Source organism: Vitis riparia, chromosome 10 (genome assembly GCF_004353265.1).
Source record: "Vitis riparia cultivar Riparia Gloire de Montpellier isolate 1030 chromosome 10, EGFV_Vit.rip_1.0, whole genome shotgun sequence".
Taxonomy (NCBI): Eukaryota; Viridiplantae; Streptophyta; class Magnoliopsida; order Vitales; family Vitaceae; genus Vitis; species Vitis riparia.
The window spans coordinates 17,261,193-17,275,234 of NC_048440.1; the positions used below are offsets into that span (position 1 = coordinate 17,261,193).

At 35.2% G+C, this 14,042-nt stretch overlaps 1 protein-coding gene and 1 long non-coding RNA gene across 5 annotated transcripts; both read left to right on the forward strand.

The window, feature by feature from the left end:
• The first annotated feature begins 5,186 nt into the window (after nucleotides 1–5,186).
• On the forward strand, nucleotides 5,187–12,291 carry LOC117923765 (protein DEHYDRATION-INDUCED 19 homolog 4-like). Of its 4 annotated transcripts, none has more exons than XM_034842209.1 (6): nucleotides 5,187–5,630; nucleotides 5,751–5,890; nucleotides 8,543–8,620; nucleotides 8,745–8,847; nucleotides 8,935–9,028; nucleotides 10,090–10,478. In XM_034842209.1, the coding sequence occupies exons 1-6, from the start codon at nucleotides 5,546–5,548 to the stop codon at nucleotides 10,196–10,198; spliced, it is 609 nt and encodes a 202-aa protein (XP_034698100.1). In that variant the 5' UTR covers nucleotides 5,187–5,545; the 3' UTR covers nucleotides 10,199–10,478. The 4 variants fall into 4 exon arrangements, with proteins under 4 accessions (XP_034698100.1, XP_034698099.1, XP_034698098.1 ...); XM_034842208.1 differs by adding an exon at nucleotides 11,258–12,291 and having other exon boundaries at nucleotides 5,188–5,630; nucleotides 8,745–9,028; nucleotides 10,090–10,207; XM_034842207.1 differs by adding an exon at nucleotides 11,277–12,291 and having other exon boundaries at nucleotides 5,189–5,630; nucleotides 8,745–9,028; nucleotides 10,090–10,207.
• Nucleotides 5,901–6,888, forward strand: LOC117923766. The gene is made up of 2 exons (XR_004652679.1): nucleotides 5,901–6,546; nucleotides 6,650–6,888. It is a non-coding gene; the product is annotated as an uncharacterized LOC117923766 (long non-coding RNA).
• Nucleotides 12,292–14,042: the final 1,751 nt, after the last annotated feature.

Here is a 14,042-nt window from a genome sequence, read left to right on the forward strand (position 1 = left end):
AAAGGAATAAAAAAAATAGGTTTTCGGGACTAAAAAGGCTCACCCGGTCGAGGCTATGGCCAACCGGTCGACCGGTTGTGGTCGTCTGGTCGAGGACTGGTCGAGAAAGGTCAAAAACCATATCTCTCTCCTAGTAGCCTTCTCTTCCAGGTCGAGGTGTTTCTCTTACCGGTCGAGGTCCGGTTGAGACAACGATAACCTGTCATGCATTAAATGCTCTAACGGCTAGTGAACCGGTTGACCCCTAGCTCGACCGGACGAGGTTACCTTTTGCTGTTTTTTGACTCCCGAGCTTAGAAACCTATAAATTGAGAGCTCCACTTCATTTATTGATAAGAAAACACTTCATTCAAAGCCTCCCTACCTGTTCTTGATCAAAAAACTCTCATTTATTTCATAGTGCATTAAATCACCACTTGCATATCCTTTAGTGCACTCTTGTGTGTCATCTTAGCTTTATCTTGTATTTGAGTCATCCTTAAGCTAGGTTGAGTGATTACATCTTGTAAAAATCTGAGTGTTAAAGCCTTCAAGAATGTTGAATCTTGAAGAGGTTGTGTAAGAGCCCATTAAAGTCGGAATCCAAGTGTAAGAAGATTGAAAGCTTGGTTGAAACTTCAAGTTAGTGGAACCCTCACTCGGTTAGGAGGTTGAGAAGAGTGGACGTAGGCAAGGAAGTGCCGAACCACTATAAATCCGAGTTTGAATTCTCTAAACTCTATCTCTTTACTTTGCTTATATTGTGTTTGAATTTGTTGTGATTCACCCCCCCCCCCCCCCCCCCTCCCCCCTTTTGGGTGTTTTTCTTAACTAAGCATAGCCTTTGTTTTCTCAATTTCATTACAAGTCATCCAAGAATAAAAAATATTTCAAAAAGGCATCTAGTGTAAGTCCATCCACTATTTACAACTTGTATGAAATAGTACTTACTCTCTTAGAAATATTTCTTAAAAAACTATTACTTTCAAAACAAAAAAGATTTGGATTAAAAAATTAAAAGAGACTAACCTCCAAAAGGATATAAATACTTAAATCATCTTGACTTGTCTTACAAAATTCAAAGAAAGACAATTAATTTTTAGACTGTGAATGTTTAAAACACATGATAGGAGATAAGTCAAAGTTTGTCTTTTATACAAAAAAGAAAGGTGATTATATGATATTTGGAGATCATGCAAATCTGAGAATTATATGCCAAGGAAATGTTAGTAAGAAATTTTTTTCCTTAATTGAAAATATCTTATTTGTTAATAGTCTAAAAGCATAACTTTTTAAGCATTAATCAACTTTGTGACAAAAGTTTAAAAGTGATTTTTGAATCATCTCATTGCATTATTAAAAATATTCAAAATGACAAAATCATTTTCATGGGTCATAAAAGTGAAAATGTTTATACTATTGATATTCAAAATATGATGGTCAAAGACAAATGCTTTTCTACCATACATGATCAAAGTTAGTCGTAACATAGGAGGTTAAAACATGTTAACATAGACCTTATTTCCCAAGTCAACAAATATGAACTAGTAAGAGGCCTTTCTAAAATTAGTTTTAAAAAAATAAAGTTTGTGATCCATGTTAAGTGGGAAGACAAAGTATTATTTTTTTTAAAAAAAAAAACAAAAACAAAAACTCCATTTCTACATCAAAACCTTTAGAACTTTTGTATATGAATCTTTTTTGTACTTCTAGTGTTAATGTTTTCCCCAAGACTTGGGTTCGATTCTCACTTTATGTTTAGGTGTGTGTTTTTATTTTTTTGCTTTAAAAATAGAATTCCACATAAAAAATGCAAAACAAAGAAATGTCTTATTTAATAAGGTAGTTTACCTGCATCCTATCACATGAAACCATGGACTAAGCAGGTAATATGTGGGTTAAGAGACCTCATGTTGGCTCAAGCCCAAATATGATATTTACAATTTTGACATTTAAAAAAGGAAAGTACGTTGCTAACATTGTTAAAACCTTAGTAAAATGTCCATATCTAAAACAAGAGAAAAATGTGAAATATCACCCATTCAAGATTCAATCCCATATATCACTCTATATATCATATTAGATATTTCACAATATTTTTGTCCTTACATCTAAAGATAATCAAACATCTTGTCCGAGGACATTAAAACATCCACAAAACATTCAAATGTCCTCTTGAGGATATTCAAACACCCTTAATAGCATTCAATTTTTTTTCCTCGAGGTATTCAAATGTTGTTGCCTTTAATGACATTTTTTCAGCTTGTTTTCAACTTTTAAAAGATTTTTTATTTTTAATAATTTAAATTTCATAAAATCTCTCCAAGATGTTTTCCTATAGTTTTGGTATAAATATAAAATTTTATATGTTGAAAAACATACACAAAAAAATAGTCATTCTCCTTATCCTAGTCTATTTTCAAGAGTAATCGTGAAAGATATTTTGAGGAGAAGGGTGTGATGATTCATAACTCAAGGTTGAGTTGTCTCCTAAGGGATAAGGAGCATCATATTGAGGACATGAAGAGTTACATAGTTGTTCACATCTCTTCAAGTACTCAACCTACTTGAAGTTTATGATCTTGTAATGAGTAAATAAGAATGGATTTAATGTTTCCAATCTTAGAATAAGTTTAACTCATAATACAAAAGAAAATTGAGATGGATTTGAAGGTGTACTTAAAGAATTTAAAAGTGAGAAATCAATGTTCTTAGAAGAAGAGCTTGAAATGAGAGTAAAAATGTTATTTTGTTTGAATGTAGTTGTTTTATCATCAATAAATGCCTTAAGATTCTTTAATTTATAGGTTTCTAACTAAAAAACCTAAAAGGTCACAACAAGGCCTCAATTGATTGAAATTGAGTTACAAGTGATTGTTAGGGTTCTTAAGCTCAACTAAAGGTGCAATCGATCCTCGATTGGTCCTTAATCGGTTGAGGTTATGTCTCAACCAACTAGACCCAGCTAGTGGAAGAGATAAAATTTAAAAGCACCCTCGACTCTTGACCAATTAAGCACAATTAGTTGAGCCGATTCTTGACCCCTTCAATTGATTGCATTGTAAAGTGTTTAAAAAACCCAATTTGAGGTTTGAAACTTTCAATAATTTGTGTACACCTTACAAACCTTTTATAATAAGTTAAAAAAAAAAAAATTAACTCAAAATTTTGAATCAAAAGAACGATTCATCTATTTCCTTGATAAATAATTCATTTTAAGTTTAAGGATAAAAATAAATCTTTAAGCACATAAAAAATAATTTAGGCCTAAGTGCACCAACAAATGTCATCTTATAAATTGTCCTAGGTCACTTCAAGTTTTCAAGAGCGTTAAGTTTTCACGATATTGATCTTCTTCCATAGTTACTTGAATTTTCTTTATATTCTTAAAATTAAACTTGAAAAACTTCACTTGATTTGAATTATTAATAACTTTAACCTTATTTTGTAATCATCAAAACCTAATTAGAAGAATCTTTAAACTAACTACTAAAAAAATAAAAAATAAGTTCAAGGTATAATAAGACAAGATTAAAACACAAAATAATGAGACTCATATATAATACAAACAAATGAAACTTCAGTAAAAAAATAATAAAACCTAAATTATATAGATATCATAACTTCATTGGAGATGTTTTTTTATGCTATGTTTGGTTCCCGGAAAGTATAAAGGAAAGAAAAAAAATGCTAAGGGAAATGATTTTCTCATGTTTGGTTGTCCTATGAAAAATATCAAAGAAAATCAAATATAATTAAAACTAATTAAAAACTTATGTATTTTTAAATTATTTAATCTTTATATTGATGAGTTAAAATAAATAAAATGAGTTTGAAATAACAAAAAAAATAATTTATCAACTTTCAATCTATTTTTTTATAGGAGAATTATCTTTTGGGGGTAGATGGGCCCCCAAATTAACAAAAGGTCCATATAACTCTTCAAATTGAGTTGAAGGATATGAAATAGTAACGGACAAATATACCATTTAAGAACACATATAAAATATTTTATAAAATTAAGTTAAATAATTTTTTTTCAATAATTTTTTTTCAAAAATACTAAATTAAATAAAATTAGTTTTCAAAATATTAAATTAAATAATTTTTTTTCAAAAATATTAAATTAAATTTTTTTTTCAAAAATATTAAATTAAATTTTTTTTCAAAAATATTAAATTAAATAAATTTATTTTTAAAAATATTAAATTAAATAAAAGTATTTTAAAAAATATTAAATTACATAAAAGTATTTTTTTTAAATATTAAATTAAATAAAAATATTAAATTAAATAAAAGTATTTTTCAAAAATATTATTTTTTTTTTCTCAAAATCAACAAAGGGCATTTTTGGAAATACTGAAGGATGATGTCCTTCAACTCAATTTTCATACTTTCATTGGGTCTTGGATTCAATTTGAAGAATTACATGGACATTTTTTTAATTTGGGGGTCCATCTACCCCCAAAACATAATTCTCCCTTTTTTTTATTTTCCTTCACTTTTTCTTTCGTTCTACTTTTCTTTTGTATTTTCTTTCCCTCGTATTTTCCCTCAAATTTTCCGGGAACCAAACATAGCCATAAGTATCGAAAAATTGTTTCCCAAAACCTTTAACAAGACATTTATATTTATATATATTAGTTAAAAAAAAGATACAACGATGTATCTAACCACACCCATAAAAATGGTAGAAAATATTATATCATAGTTCGTGTCGCCTTCCTTATGATCAAAGCAGGCTGGTATCCTAAATTGCATAACTAATCTACAACCAAAAATTTGTCACATGAACCTATGTTTAACAATCAAAAGTGGGCAGGTTCCTATGGGCCTTTTTGCACCATAGGCTCATATAGTGCGATAATTTCATGATTTACTCCTACTAGGCTCTTATTGGGCTTTTTGCACAATTATAATAATTTTAAAAAATTGGACTACCAAAAATAATTTAATTTTTAATAAAATAAAATAATATATATATTGAATTTTTTATATTTTAATTTAATAATATTATGCTGAAAAATTGAAAATAGAGAGAGTAGCAGTAATAATTGCCTCACACGTCATCATTTTCCATCAACTGTGGGAGGGACGGTCTTAGCTTGTCTAGGCCACGACATCATCGTAAATCAAATGTATGAAATATCTAAATTTTTAACCCCACAAAACAGACAAAACTCCAAAGATTTCTAAACCAAACAGAAAATCCGACATTTTCTCGTAATTTTTTTCTCTTCGTCAGCTTCGGTCATACCCACAAGCCCTTGTCTCTCTGAATCTCAGCCTTCCCTGTATCGACATGCATCTCCAAGAAAAGGTCAAATAAATCAGAAAAATAAGCGTCGACATTAACTTCTCACGGTTTCCTTCCTCTCTGTCTCTCCCCACTTCAATCCTCAAATCATGTCACCATAATTTTCGTTTTTTTTTTTCTCTTTGTTTTTCCTCTTTCTGAGGAAAACCCAATAAATATCTATACAGCTGAATCAACAACATTTCTACCGTTAAGTACTAAGAATATTTATACAAGTTCATCGTTCTCTGTTCATCCTCTGATATTTCGATGAACACTGATTTTTGGGCTTCTCGTCTCGCTGCCGCGAAACGGCAGTACGCGTTGCAGCACCACCACAACAGCTCCCAACTAGGTTTGGTTTATCTTCTAATATCCATGGATGTGCGTTTGCTGTTCTCTCAAGAAAACTGAGCTTTTTTTTCTTTTTTTTTTTGTTCTTTTTTCTTGTTTCTGTATTTCATTTTTGGGTTAGATCGGTTGAGCATCGATGATTTCGAGGTTGAGGACGAGGCCCGTCCCGATTTTCCCTGTCCGTACTGTTACGAGGATTACGACATCGCCTCTCTGTGTTCCCATCTCGAAGACGAGCACTCGTGCGAATCAAGAGTCACTGTACGTGGGTTTGCTTTTCTTTTTTATTAAAAGGGCTATTTCTTTCTTTTTTTTGGCGAGACAAGCTTTTTATGTTTGAAATATATGTGGATGGTTTCTTTGATTTGGGTTTTGTTCGATATTTATGAATCCTGTTCTAATTTTAGCTTTTTGTTCTTTTTTTTTTTCTTTCCTTCATGTCTGGCCCCAATTCCTCTTACTTGTTTGCATCAAATGGATTAATTTACTTTTGATTCTACTCTAGATATGTGATTTTCTGTTTTGGGAAATGGCCTAAGGCCAGAATTTATCCCTCTGTTGTGAGTTTTTGTTTTCATTTGTGCTTGACAGTACTGCAAAAGCTCTTACCTTCTTGTTCAAATCCAATGAATATTGCTGTTTGGTTGGCATTTGGCAATCCGCAGAGAGGATTGATCCGGTGCTAGTATTGTTTCCTTCTATAAATGTGATTGGGTTATGATGGAAGAGAAATAAGTCAAGCTCTGTGGTCAGTGGTGCCTTTATGATCAAACAGACTATGAAGTGGGAACTGGGAACCATGTCACCCTATAGGCTGTGATGGAGTTGCTAAAATATGTTTGCCTGTTTGTTTTTAGTTTGGACACTACAGTTCACATCATGTTTTTGGGAGTGTTATACCTCTTAAGCTTTGGAAGGTGCTATATCAATCTTCTCGGTTTATGTTTTCACCATGTTGCAGTTCTAACAATATCATTGGGTGTTGTTATGTGAATAAGTCTATATACTCTATCCTTGCAGAGTGGTTGATAGCATATGGAAATCTTACATGGTCAGATGCTACTTTGGCAATGCTCACAAGTGGCTCAAGAAAAGGGTTGTGAGCGTAACCTGATCTGTCTTGTAAACTTGACATGACTGATGACTCCCCATATGGTGCCCGTATATTCTTTTCCTTCCACTTGCAGTCATGCCCTATTTTGATGGGCATGCCCCAAATTATTCACTATTTATGGAATCAATAAAATACAAATTGCCTTTTCTTGTTGACGGTGGATAATTTTAGAATCTTTGGATGCAGAGATATGTTTCTATGTGTAGAGCATAGAGCAATTGTAGCTAGAGGTTAGAAAAGACAGGTCCAGATTGACTTCAGTCAAGTCAATGTCTGCTCAGCTGCCCTTGCCATGCAAACTAGAGAGTGAGATAATAGAACAGCCTGGGATGTTGAAGTCCTTGTCATACAAACTAGAGGGTGGAGATCATGGAGAGTGTAGGATCTCAAAGATGTCTACATGAAAAATAAGGTCAAATATACTTTACTCCCCTTTTCTTACGCTGCTACGCATAGTGGAACGATCAGGGCATTTTGACATGGTAATGTAGATTATTCTGTCTAGGCTGCTTCTTATTGCATAGGTTTCTACCTGTGCATTGTCTAGGCTAGGATGTTGATTACTAACCTGACAAGAGACAATTAACAGCTTTGAACCCTCATGCTAACTTCAGTTGTCTGAAGAACTTCCCTATCAAGAGAGGAAGAACTGCTGCCATATTTTTTGGTACATCCTAAATATGCGGTTTCAACTTCTTCTCCAAAAGCACTCATTGTTAATTGAGCTGATCCTTCCATTCTTTTTGCTCCTGAAGTATGCCCTTCTCCCCTTTGATACTTTTGACTGCTGCTTTTCCCAAATAGACAAGCATACCGCAAGATATGAAGAAAAAGTGGCAGCGGCATTGAGGCCACCAGCCCTCCAATCCTTACGCTAACTTCAGTTGTCTGAAGACCTTCCCTATCATGGAGGAAAAATTGCTGCCAGTATTTATTGGCACATCCTAAATATACAGTTTCAACTTCGTCTCCCAACACACTCATTGTTAATTGAGCTGGCCCTTCCATTCTTTTGGCTCCTGGAGTATGCCCTTCTCCCCTTTGATACTTTGGCTGCTGCTTTTCCCAAATGGACAAGCACACTGCAAAATATGAAGAAAAAGTGGCAGCAACATCTAGGCCACCAGCCCTCTAACTATCAAGTCAGAATGGCTACTACCTTTCACTGGGGAGAGAGTTGGATATTCCTGGCATAACTTCCATCTCTATGAATCATGCTCAGCGAGGAGTTGGTAACTTGTTTATTGCTATGAATTCTGAATTTGAATTCTTGGTCAACCCATTATTTGCTCTCTCAGGATGAGTTCATGAAGATCACATATTCTTCCTTTGCTGAATTTGAGTTACTTTGCAACTGAGGCTTTCCCAGTTGTGTTCTCTCTCTCTGTATGTTGATGCAGAAGGCAATTCTCTGCTTGTTGTTCTTGGTGTAATTTCCTCACTGCACTTCCCTAGCACAAAAGATCAATTTATTAGTCCTACTTCCCTTCTGATATTTAGGATATATTTATTATTCTGTATTGCATCTATCGGTCTTATTGAAGGGCTGCTCTGCAGCATTCCTTGTTTTCATTTAGTTCTTACTCAACACAGGAGAAGGTTCAGTTCAACAGGAAGGGATGAGAAAATTTATAAAATAGAGAAAGATATGAAATGCATATTTTGATTGTTCTTGCTAGTTCCTTTGTGGTTCCTGAACTGCTAAAATCGGTGAAGGATGACATGTTTAACCAGTTTGTAGTCTTGACCAATGTTTTATGCTAAACGTGTCTCATGCTGTATCCATTTTATCCATGCAGGTTTGTCCCATTTGCTCTGTTAAAGTTGCACGGGACATGCTAAGTCATATCACCCTGCAACATGGACACTTATTCAAGATATCCTTGTAAATGGAGATAATTATTCTGTGTTCCTCATTTGTTTCCTTTCTGAACCGCTGGTTGGCTATAAATATATTGTCAAATTAAGTTCCCACCAATGTTTCCCTTAACTGAAGATTACTTGCAGAGACGTCGCAGATTACGTAGAGTTGCAATTCCTAGTAGTCAGGCACTGTCTCTCCTTGGTCGGGATCTTCGTGAGGCCCATCTGCAAGTGCTTCTAGGTAGTGGGGGATATCGGTCAAGCATTGCTAATGCATCTAATACGGTTACAGATCAATTTCTTTCATCACTTGTTTTGAACTTCTCAGCAACTGAAGCAGAAGAAATTTCAAAATCTGTGTCATCCAGTGCTGAGGACACTTCTACCATGAAAGCAGTATCAGCACATGCTTGGAAATCAAGGTACTGAATTAAGTTTTGTTTGGTCAAGCGAGCCTTCACTTTTTCTATCAACTTTTCAACTCCATATTTAGCCCTTATCAGTTTGATTAGCTTTATCAGTTGTCACTTTAGCACTACTCTGATATTCAAAACATACATTAAATTACCTGTGCTGGAGCTCTTTCACCAGTGGGGCTTGATACCCTGGTTCACCATGGGTGGGGTTTGGTTCTGCTAATTCTGAGATTCTGAACCTACTCAAGTAGGGCTTACCTCTTAAGTTGATATAGTCCAGTACATCTCCTCAGGGAAAATTTTGAAAATTGAGTTGTAGATTCATAGATGTAGGGTCATGAGAATATGACATTATTTTTCTTTTCTTAGTTTAGTCGAGACAGAGCTTCTTTACTTGGTATTTCCAAGATGAATAATCATTGAAAAGACTAAAGTGCCTTGCTGCTCTTTTCTCCTCCACTCATCGTTTTCTTCTCTTTTCTTATCATCCATTTCTACATCTGTCCTCTGTTTCTCCTCTTCATCTCTTTCTTCTCTGCCTTTTTGATTGAGAGGCTAGGAAAAGGACTTTGCCCCCCTATTTTTAAATTTTGTTTCCCATCACTTCTTTTTCTTCTCAAATTGAAGGAAATAAAGGTAAAGGTCTTTCCTTTCCCCAAACACAAAGTTCATACTTTTCATGTTTTCAAGGGCTGATACATAGTCTCTTTTTCTTATTTTGAAGAACCTTAGCAGAGACCACTTTAATGGGGCTTATCCTCATATAATCTCCCATGGTAGATTTGCATAAATAATGTAATGCACTATTGTCATGTATTGCCGTATTGGCATCACTTTTACCTAGCCTCATTCTAAACATTAAACACCAAAAGTAATTTTCTTTCTTTGGAACACCTGTAGCATACAAGGAGTTTATCATTTCCATATACACTGAGGGTCATGATGTTGGATTAGTTTTGATAAAAGACTGGTTTCTGATGATGAAGAATTACTCAGAACTCTCATGTTTGAGATGTTGGATACCTGCTCAAGCTCATGCTCTCCCTTTCTGTCTCTCTCTCTTGCAGCTTTGATCCTTCTTTGAGTTATGAAGAGCGGGAAAGAAGGATGAGACAAGCTGCTGGAAGAGCTGGTTTTGTGCAAGATATACTTCTCTCCACTCTGCTAGCTGACTAGTGGAATCTAGTAAGTTACTACAAAAATAATGATTAATGATCTGTTCAGTAATCCTGTAAGTTGTACTTTTAGGTGGGATGCTAATGGTTTTTCCTCAGTTGACAACCCTCAATACATGTAGAGTTCCTATTTAAGCAGCATCGATGAATGTTTGATCATAAAATTTCTTCCCTTTTACCTCTCTATCAATCAGATGTGTTCTTTCTTTTAACTACACTCTCCAGAGAGATAACGGTCTTCCGGTTTATTTAAAATCCTACTATCTGGGATCGTTATTTTGCAAGCTGAACCCTTCAAGCTTGAAACCAATCTGTAGTATGGCAAAAACAAATGGAGCTCTGTGCTCTGGTTGGTTGCTGAGAAGTGAGAAGGGGCAGATGAACAGATGACTTGTGTTTGGATGTTTACTTACATTCTAATGTATTACATATTAAATGATTTCTCCACTGAAACCCAAAATATTTGTCATTGGAGCAGCCTTTATAATGACAATTCCATTCCTATTTTGTATACGCTTTACTGAAACAGGGGCAAAAGTAAGGGGAAAAAGGATTTTCAATAAACAAGTTCTGCCTCTTAACTCTCCACTGCATTTTTTTATTGTATCCAGTCGTAGTAACTAGGAACAACCTCTGGGTTGGAGCCATTCAATTATTCTAGTGCTGTGGGCGACAGCTTTGCTTAGATCAGACAACACAATTTCCATGTGATGGTTGAGGCGGGCCGCCCGAGGCCTTGAACAAGAGGCGTGTCAGCCCTTTTTGCCCAGCAGTGCCTAAAAAATTGTGCTACTTTAGTGCAAAAAAAGGACAGAAACTCACCACGTTTAACACGATGTGTCCATCTCAGGGGCTCACCCTGAGGAGGCAACCCTCTGCGCGGTGGCAGGGTCAAAAGAAAAACATATTTTATCTTCGCGTGCTGTGAATATAATTGCCCATGAGCCACCCCTGTCGCCACTCTCCTCCTTTAATCATTCATCAAGTGCCTGTTATCTTTACTCGCTTATCTAATTAAAACTAGCATACTTGCTTTTGGGTGGCACACTGAGCCTTTCAGCTTTCACTACCTCTTGCAGGAGCTACTAATCCCCGAGCAGCTCCTCCATTATTTTATCTCGGCTGCTCTTCCCATCCATTCAATGCTCGTGCTTGTGGTTCTAATGGGAAGCGAGTAGGTCAAATTTATGTACCTCTGTGGAGATGACTGGATGAGTGGGGACATTGTAAGTGATAAGCTAGAGTGGTGCTTCGCACAGTGTGCCTCATTACACGATAGCGTAACCGACGCAAGGAATTTGTTGGTATTGCATCGTCATCCATGTGCCAACCTGAAAAAGATTGGCTCTATGTTGACTAAAGATGAAATGCGGGCATCTCCATCCGCCCCTACTTCGATAAAAGGCGGTCTAGGCCTTGCTTCTGTATCCACAAAGTTGTTCACTATTCTCTCCCGATCCAGTCTCTTCCTCTGCCCTCTTTCAACCCTCCAGAAGGGTCGTTGAGCTGATGGCGCGAGTACCCCGGCCATCATTTTCTGATCCCCAGAATGAATTAGATTTCTTCAATTTAGAAGATGAAGGCAGTGTCAAGGGAAGATCCCTTCTCCAAAAAGAGGAGATCTCGTGCAGCAAGCCAATCTTAGGAATGGATGGTGTAGGAAAAGGTTTTCTTTCTTATCTGTGGTACACAAAAGAGCTGGGAGTTGTTCTGCAATCTCGGATCAGTATTGTTTACGTCCATAGTAAGGAGAAGTACGAAATATGAATGTATTTATAATATGAAGGTTTGTTCGTAATAACCTCATATTATATTAAATACATTCATAATATGACTTTTTTCGAGAAGAAGGAGCAAACTCGATACATAAATTAGATTTTATATCTACTTTAATTTAAATATTGAAGATTGCTCCGCTTTCATAAGTTTTCTAAGATAATGTAATTTTAAGTATAAAAGGATAGAGATATAGAGATATTGTATATAAGATTGTATTGGATAGCTGTTGATTTGTTATGGAATGATGTAAGCTAGCTGCTGTTAACACTACTTTCTGAATTTTAGAACCTTGTGGTGCATGTTTGATGGCTTAAATCTTGATGGTCTGATCCCCATGGATGCTTTTGCTCACTTGAGTATTTGCAGGCGGATAATGGATGAACCTTTATTTTGTATTTAATTTATCACTAAAACCAAATAAAAGTGCTTTGCGTGCCTTCATACTTTCTCTGTTTCACAGAAAAACAAAAGAAAGCAAAAAGATGCTTCTACTCCAGTTTTTTTCCTCAATTAACATTGTCTTTGAACTTTATCTCTTGGCACATGGTGTCATGATTGGAAGTGTCTTTTCCTTTACTCACCTGTACAACCTAATGAACAAGTTTTTGAAATGGACACTCTGTTCATTGAGGGTACAAAATAATTCATTTCAACTTCTGAGATTATGAATAGGTCATGGCATTTTAAAGATTTTTCTTTTTCTTTTTTCCTTTTTTGCAATTTTCTTTTAATTATTATTAAGTTTGTGGAGGCTAGTCCAATTCTCAAGCTTCGTTTTGCTTTGATGTACCAACCAAGATAAATCTGGAAAGCATAGTCACTTGATTTTCAATTCATTTCAATATGGCCATTAATGTAAGCAGTACTCATCAGAATCAACTGCTGATACTTGCTAAAGAAATTGATTGGTGAAGGTGGAAGGGCAAGGCCTCCTAATGGAAAATAAAGTATTTTTAATATGGTCCTACAACATAGCATTTATTTGAGAATCGAGCATCTTGGCCAATAGGCTAGGTAGGGAGTAACGTCCACAGCCGAAAAGGGGCATCCCTGCCAAATTGATCTACGCTCTAGTATCGTCTGTTCTGGTGAATTCTTTTGAGGGAAAAAAAATATGCTTTATTAGAAATTTAGAGCCCAACCTAAGATCAAGATACACAAAACAAAGCAGGTAGTGGATGGTATGGAGAAGGGTGATCCAAGCTCTATGGAACCCAGTGTTGATGCCTACGCAGCGAGAACCCCAAGAAAACAATAATCTTGCAAAAAAAGGTGAACCTCACCAGCCACCCTTTTGCTCCTTTTGGGGTTGGATGGCGAAGTACACCAAGGAGCAGCCAGGAGACACGTACGAGGGAACCGGTGTCCGTCCCATGGACCAAGCATACCATGCAGGTCATTTTAGGGCTGCAACTTGGACGGTGGTTAACATTGATAGCTAACTCAACCCAATCCCAATAAAGAAATAATCAACTTACTTAACCATCTTTAATTCGAGTTACTCAAACTGGAGTTGAACTTAAATTGATCGAGTTAAATTAAATTAATCAAATTAAATTCAAGTTAATTGGATTATACGATTCAAAATTCATTTATAATGATTTTTTTTTAACTTTTATATATATATATATAGTTAAAGCACATCATATAATTATAATTTGATATATTTTTTAAAAAATTTAAAAATAAAATAAATATTATAATAATATTAAATCAAGTGCTTATGTTAGGCTCGGATTGTTTCGATCCTAACCCTGAGTTCAACTTAAATTGAGTTTGGGTTGAGAAAATTTAACATTTAACCCAAGTTCAATCCAAATAATGAGAATACTTATCCAAACCATTTCAAACATCGGATGAGATGAGGTTAGGGTTAGGTCAAGCCAATCCCTCCAACAGTTCAAGTAAAATCAGGGCTGCCTCCGTCCGTCGTCTCGTTCGGGATTGGTATTTGTTATTACTACATTTTAGTCCTTTCAGCAGCTCAAATGTTATTACTACATTCTCCTCACTTATTATTAAAATAAGTGAGGAGAATGTTAGGGGTTTGGTTAGTTTGGTATAAT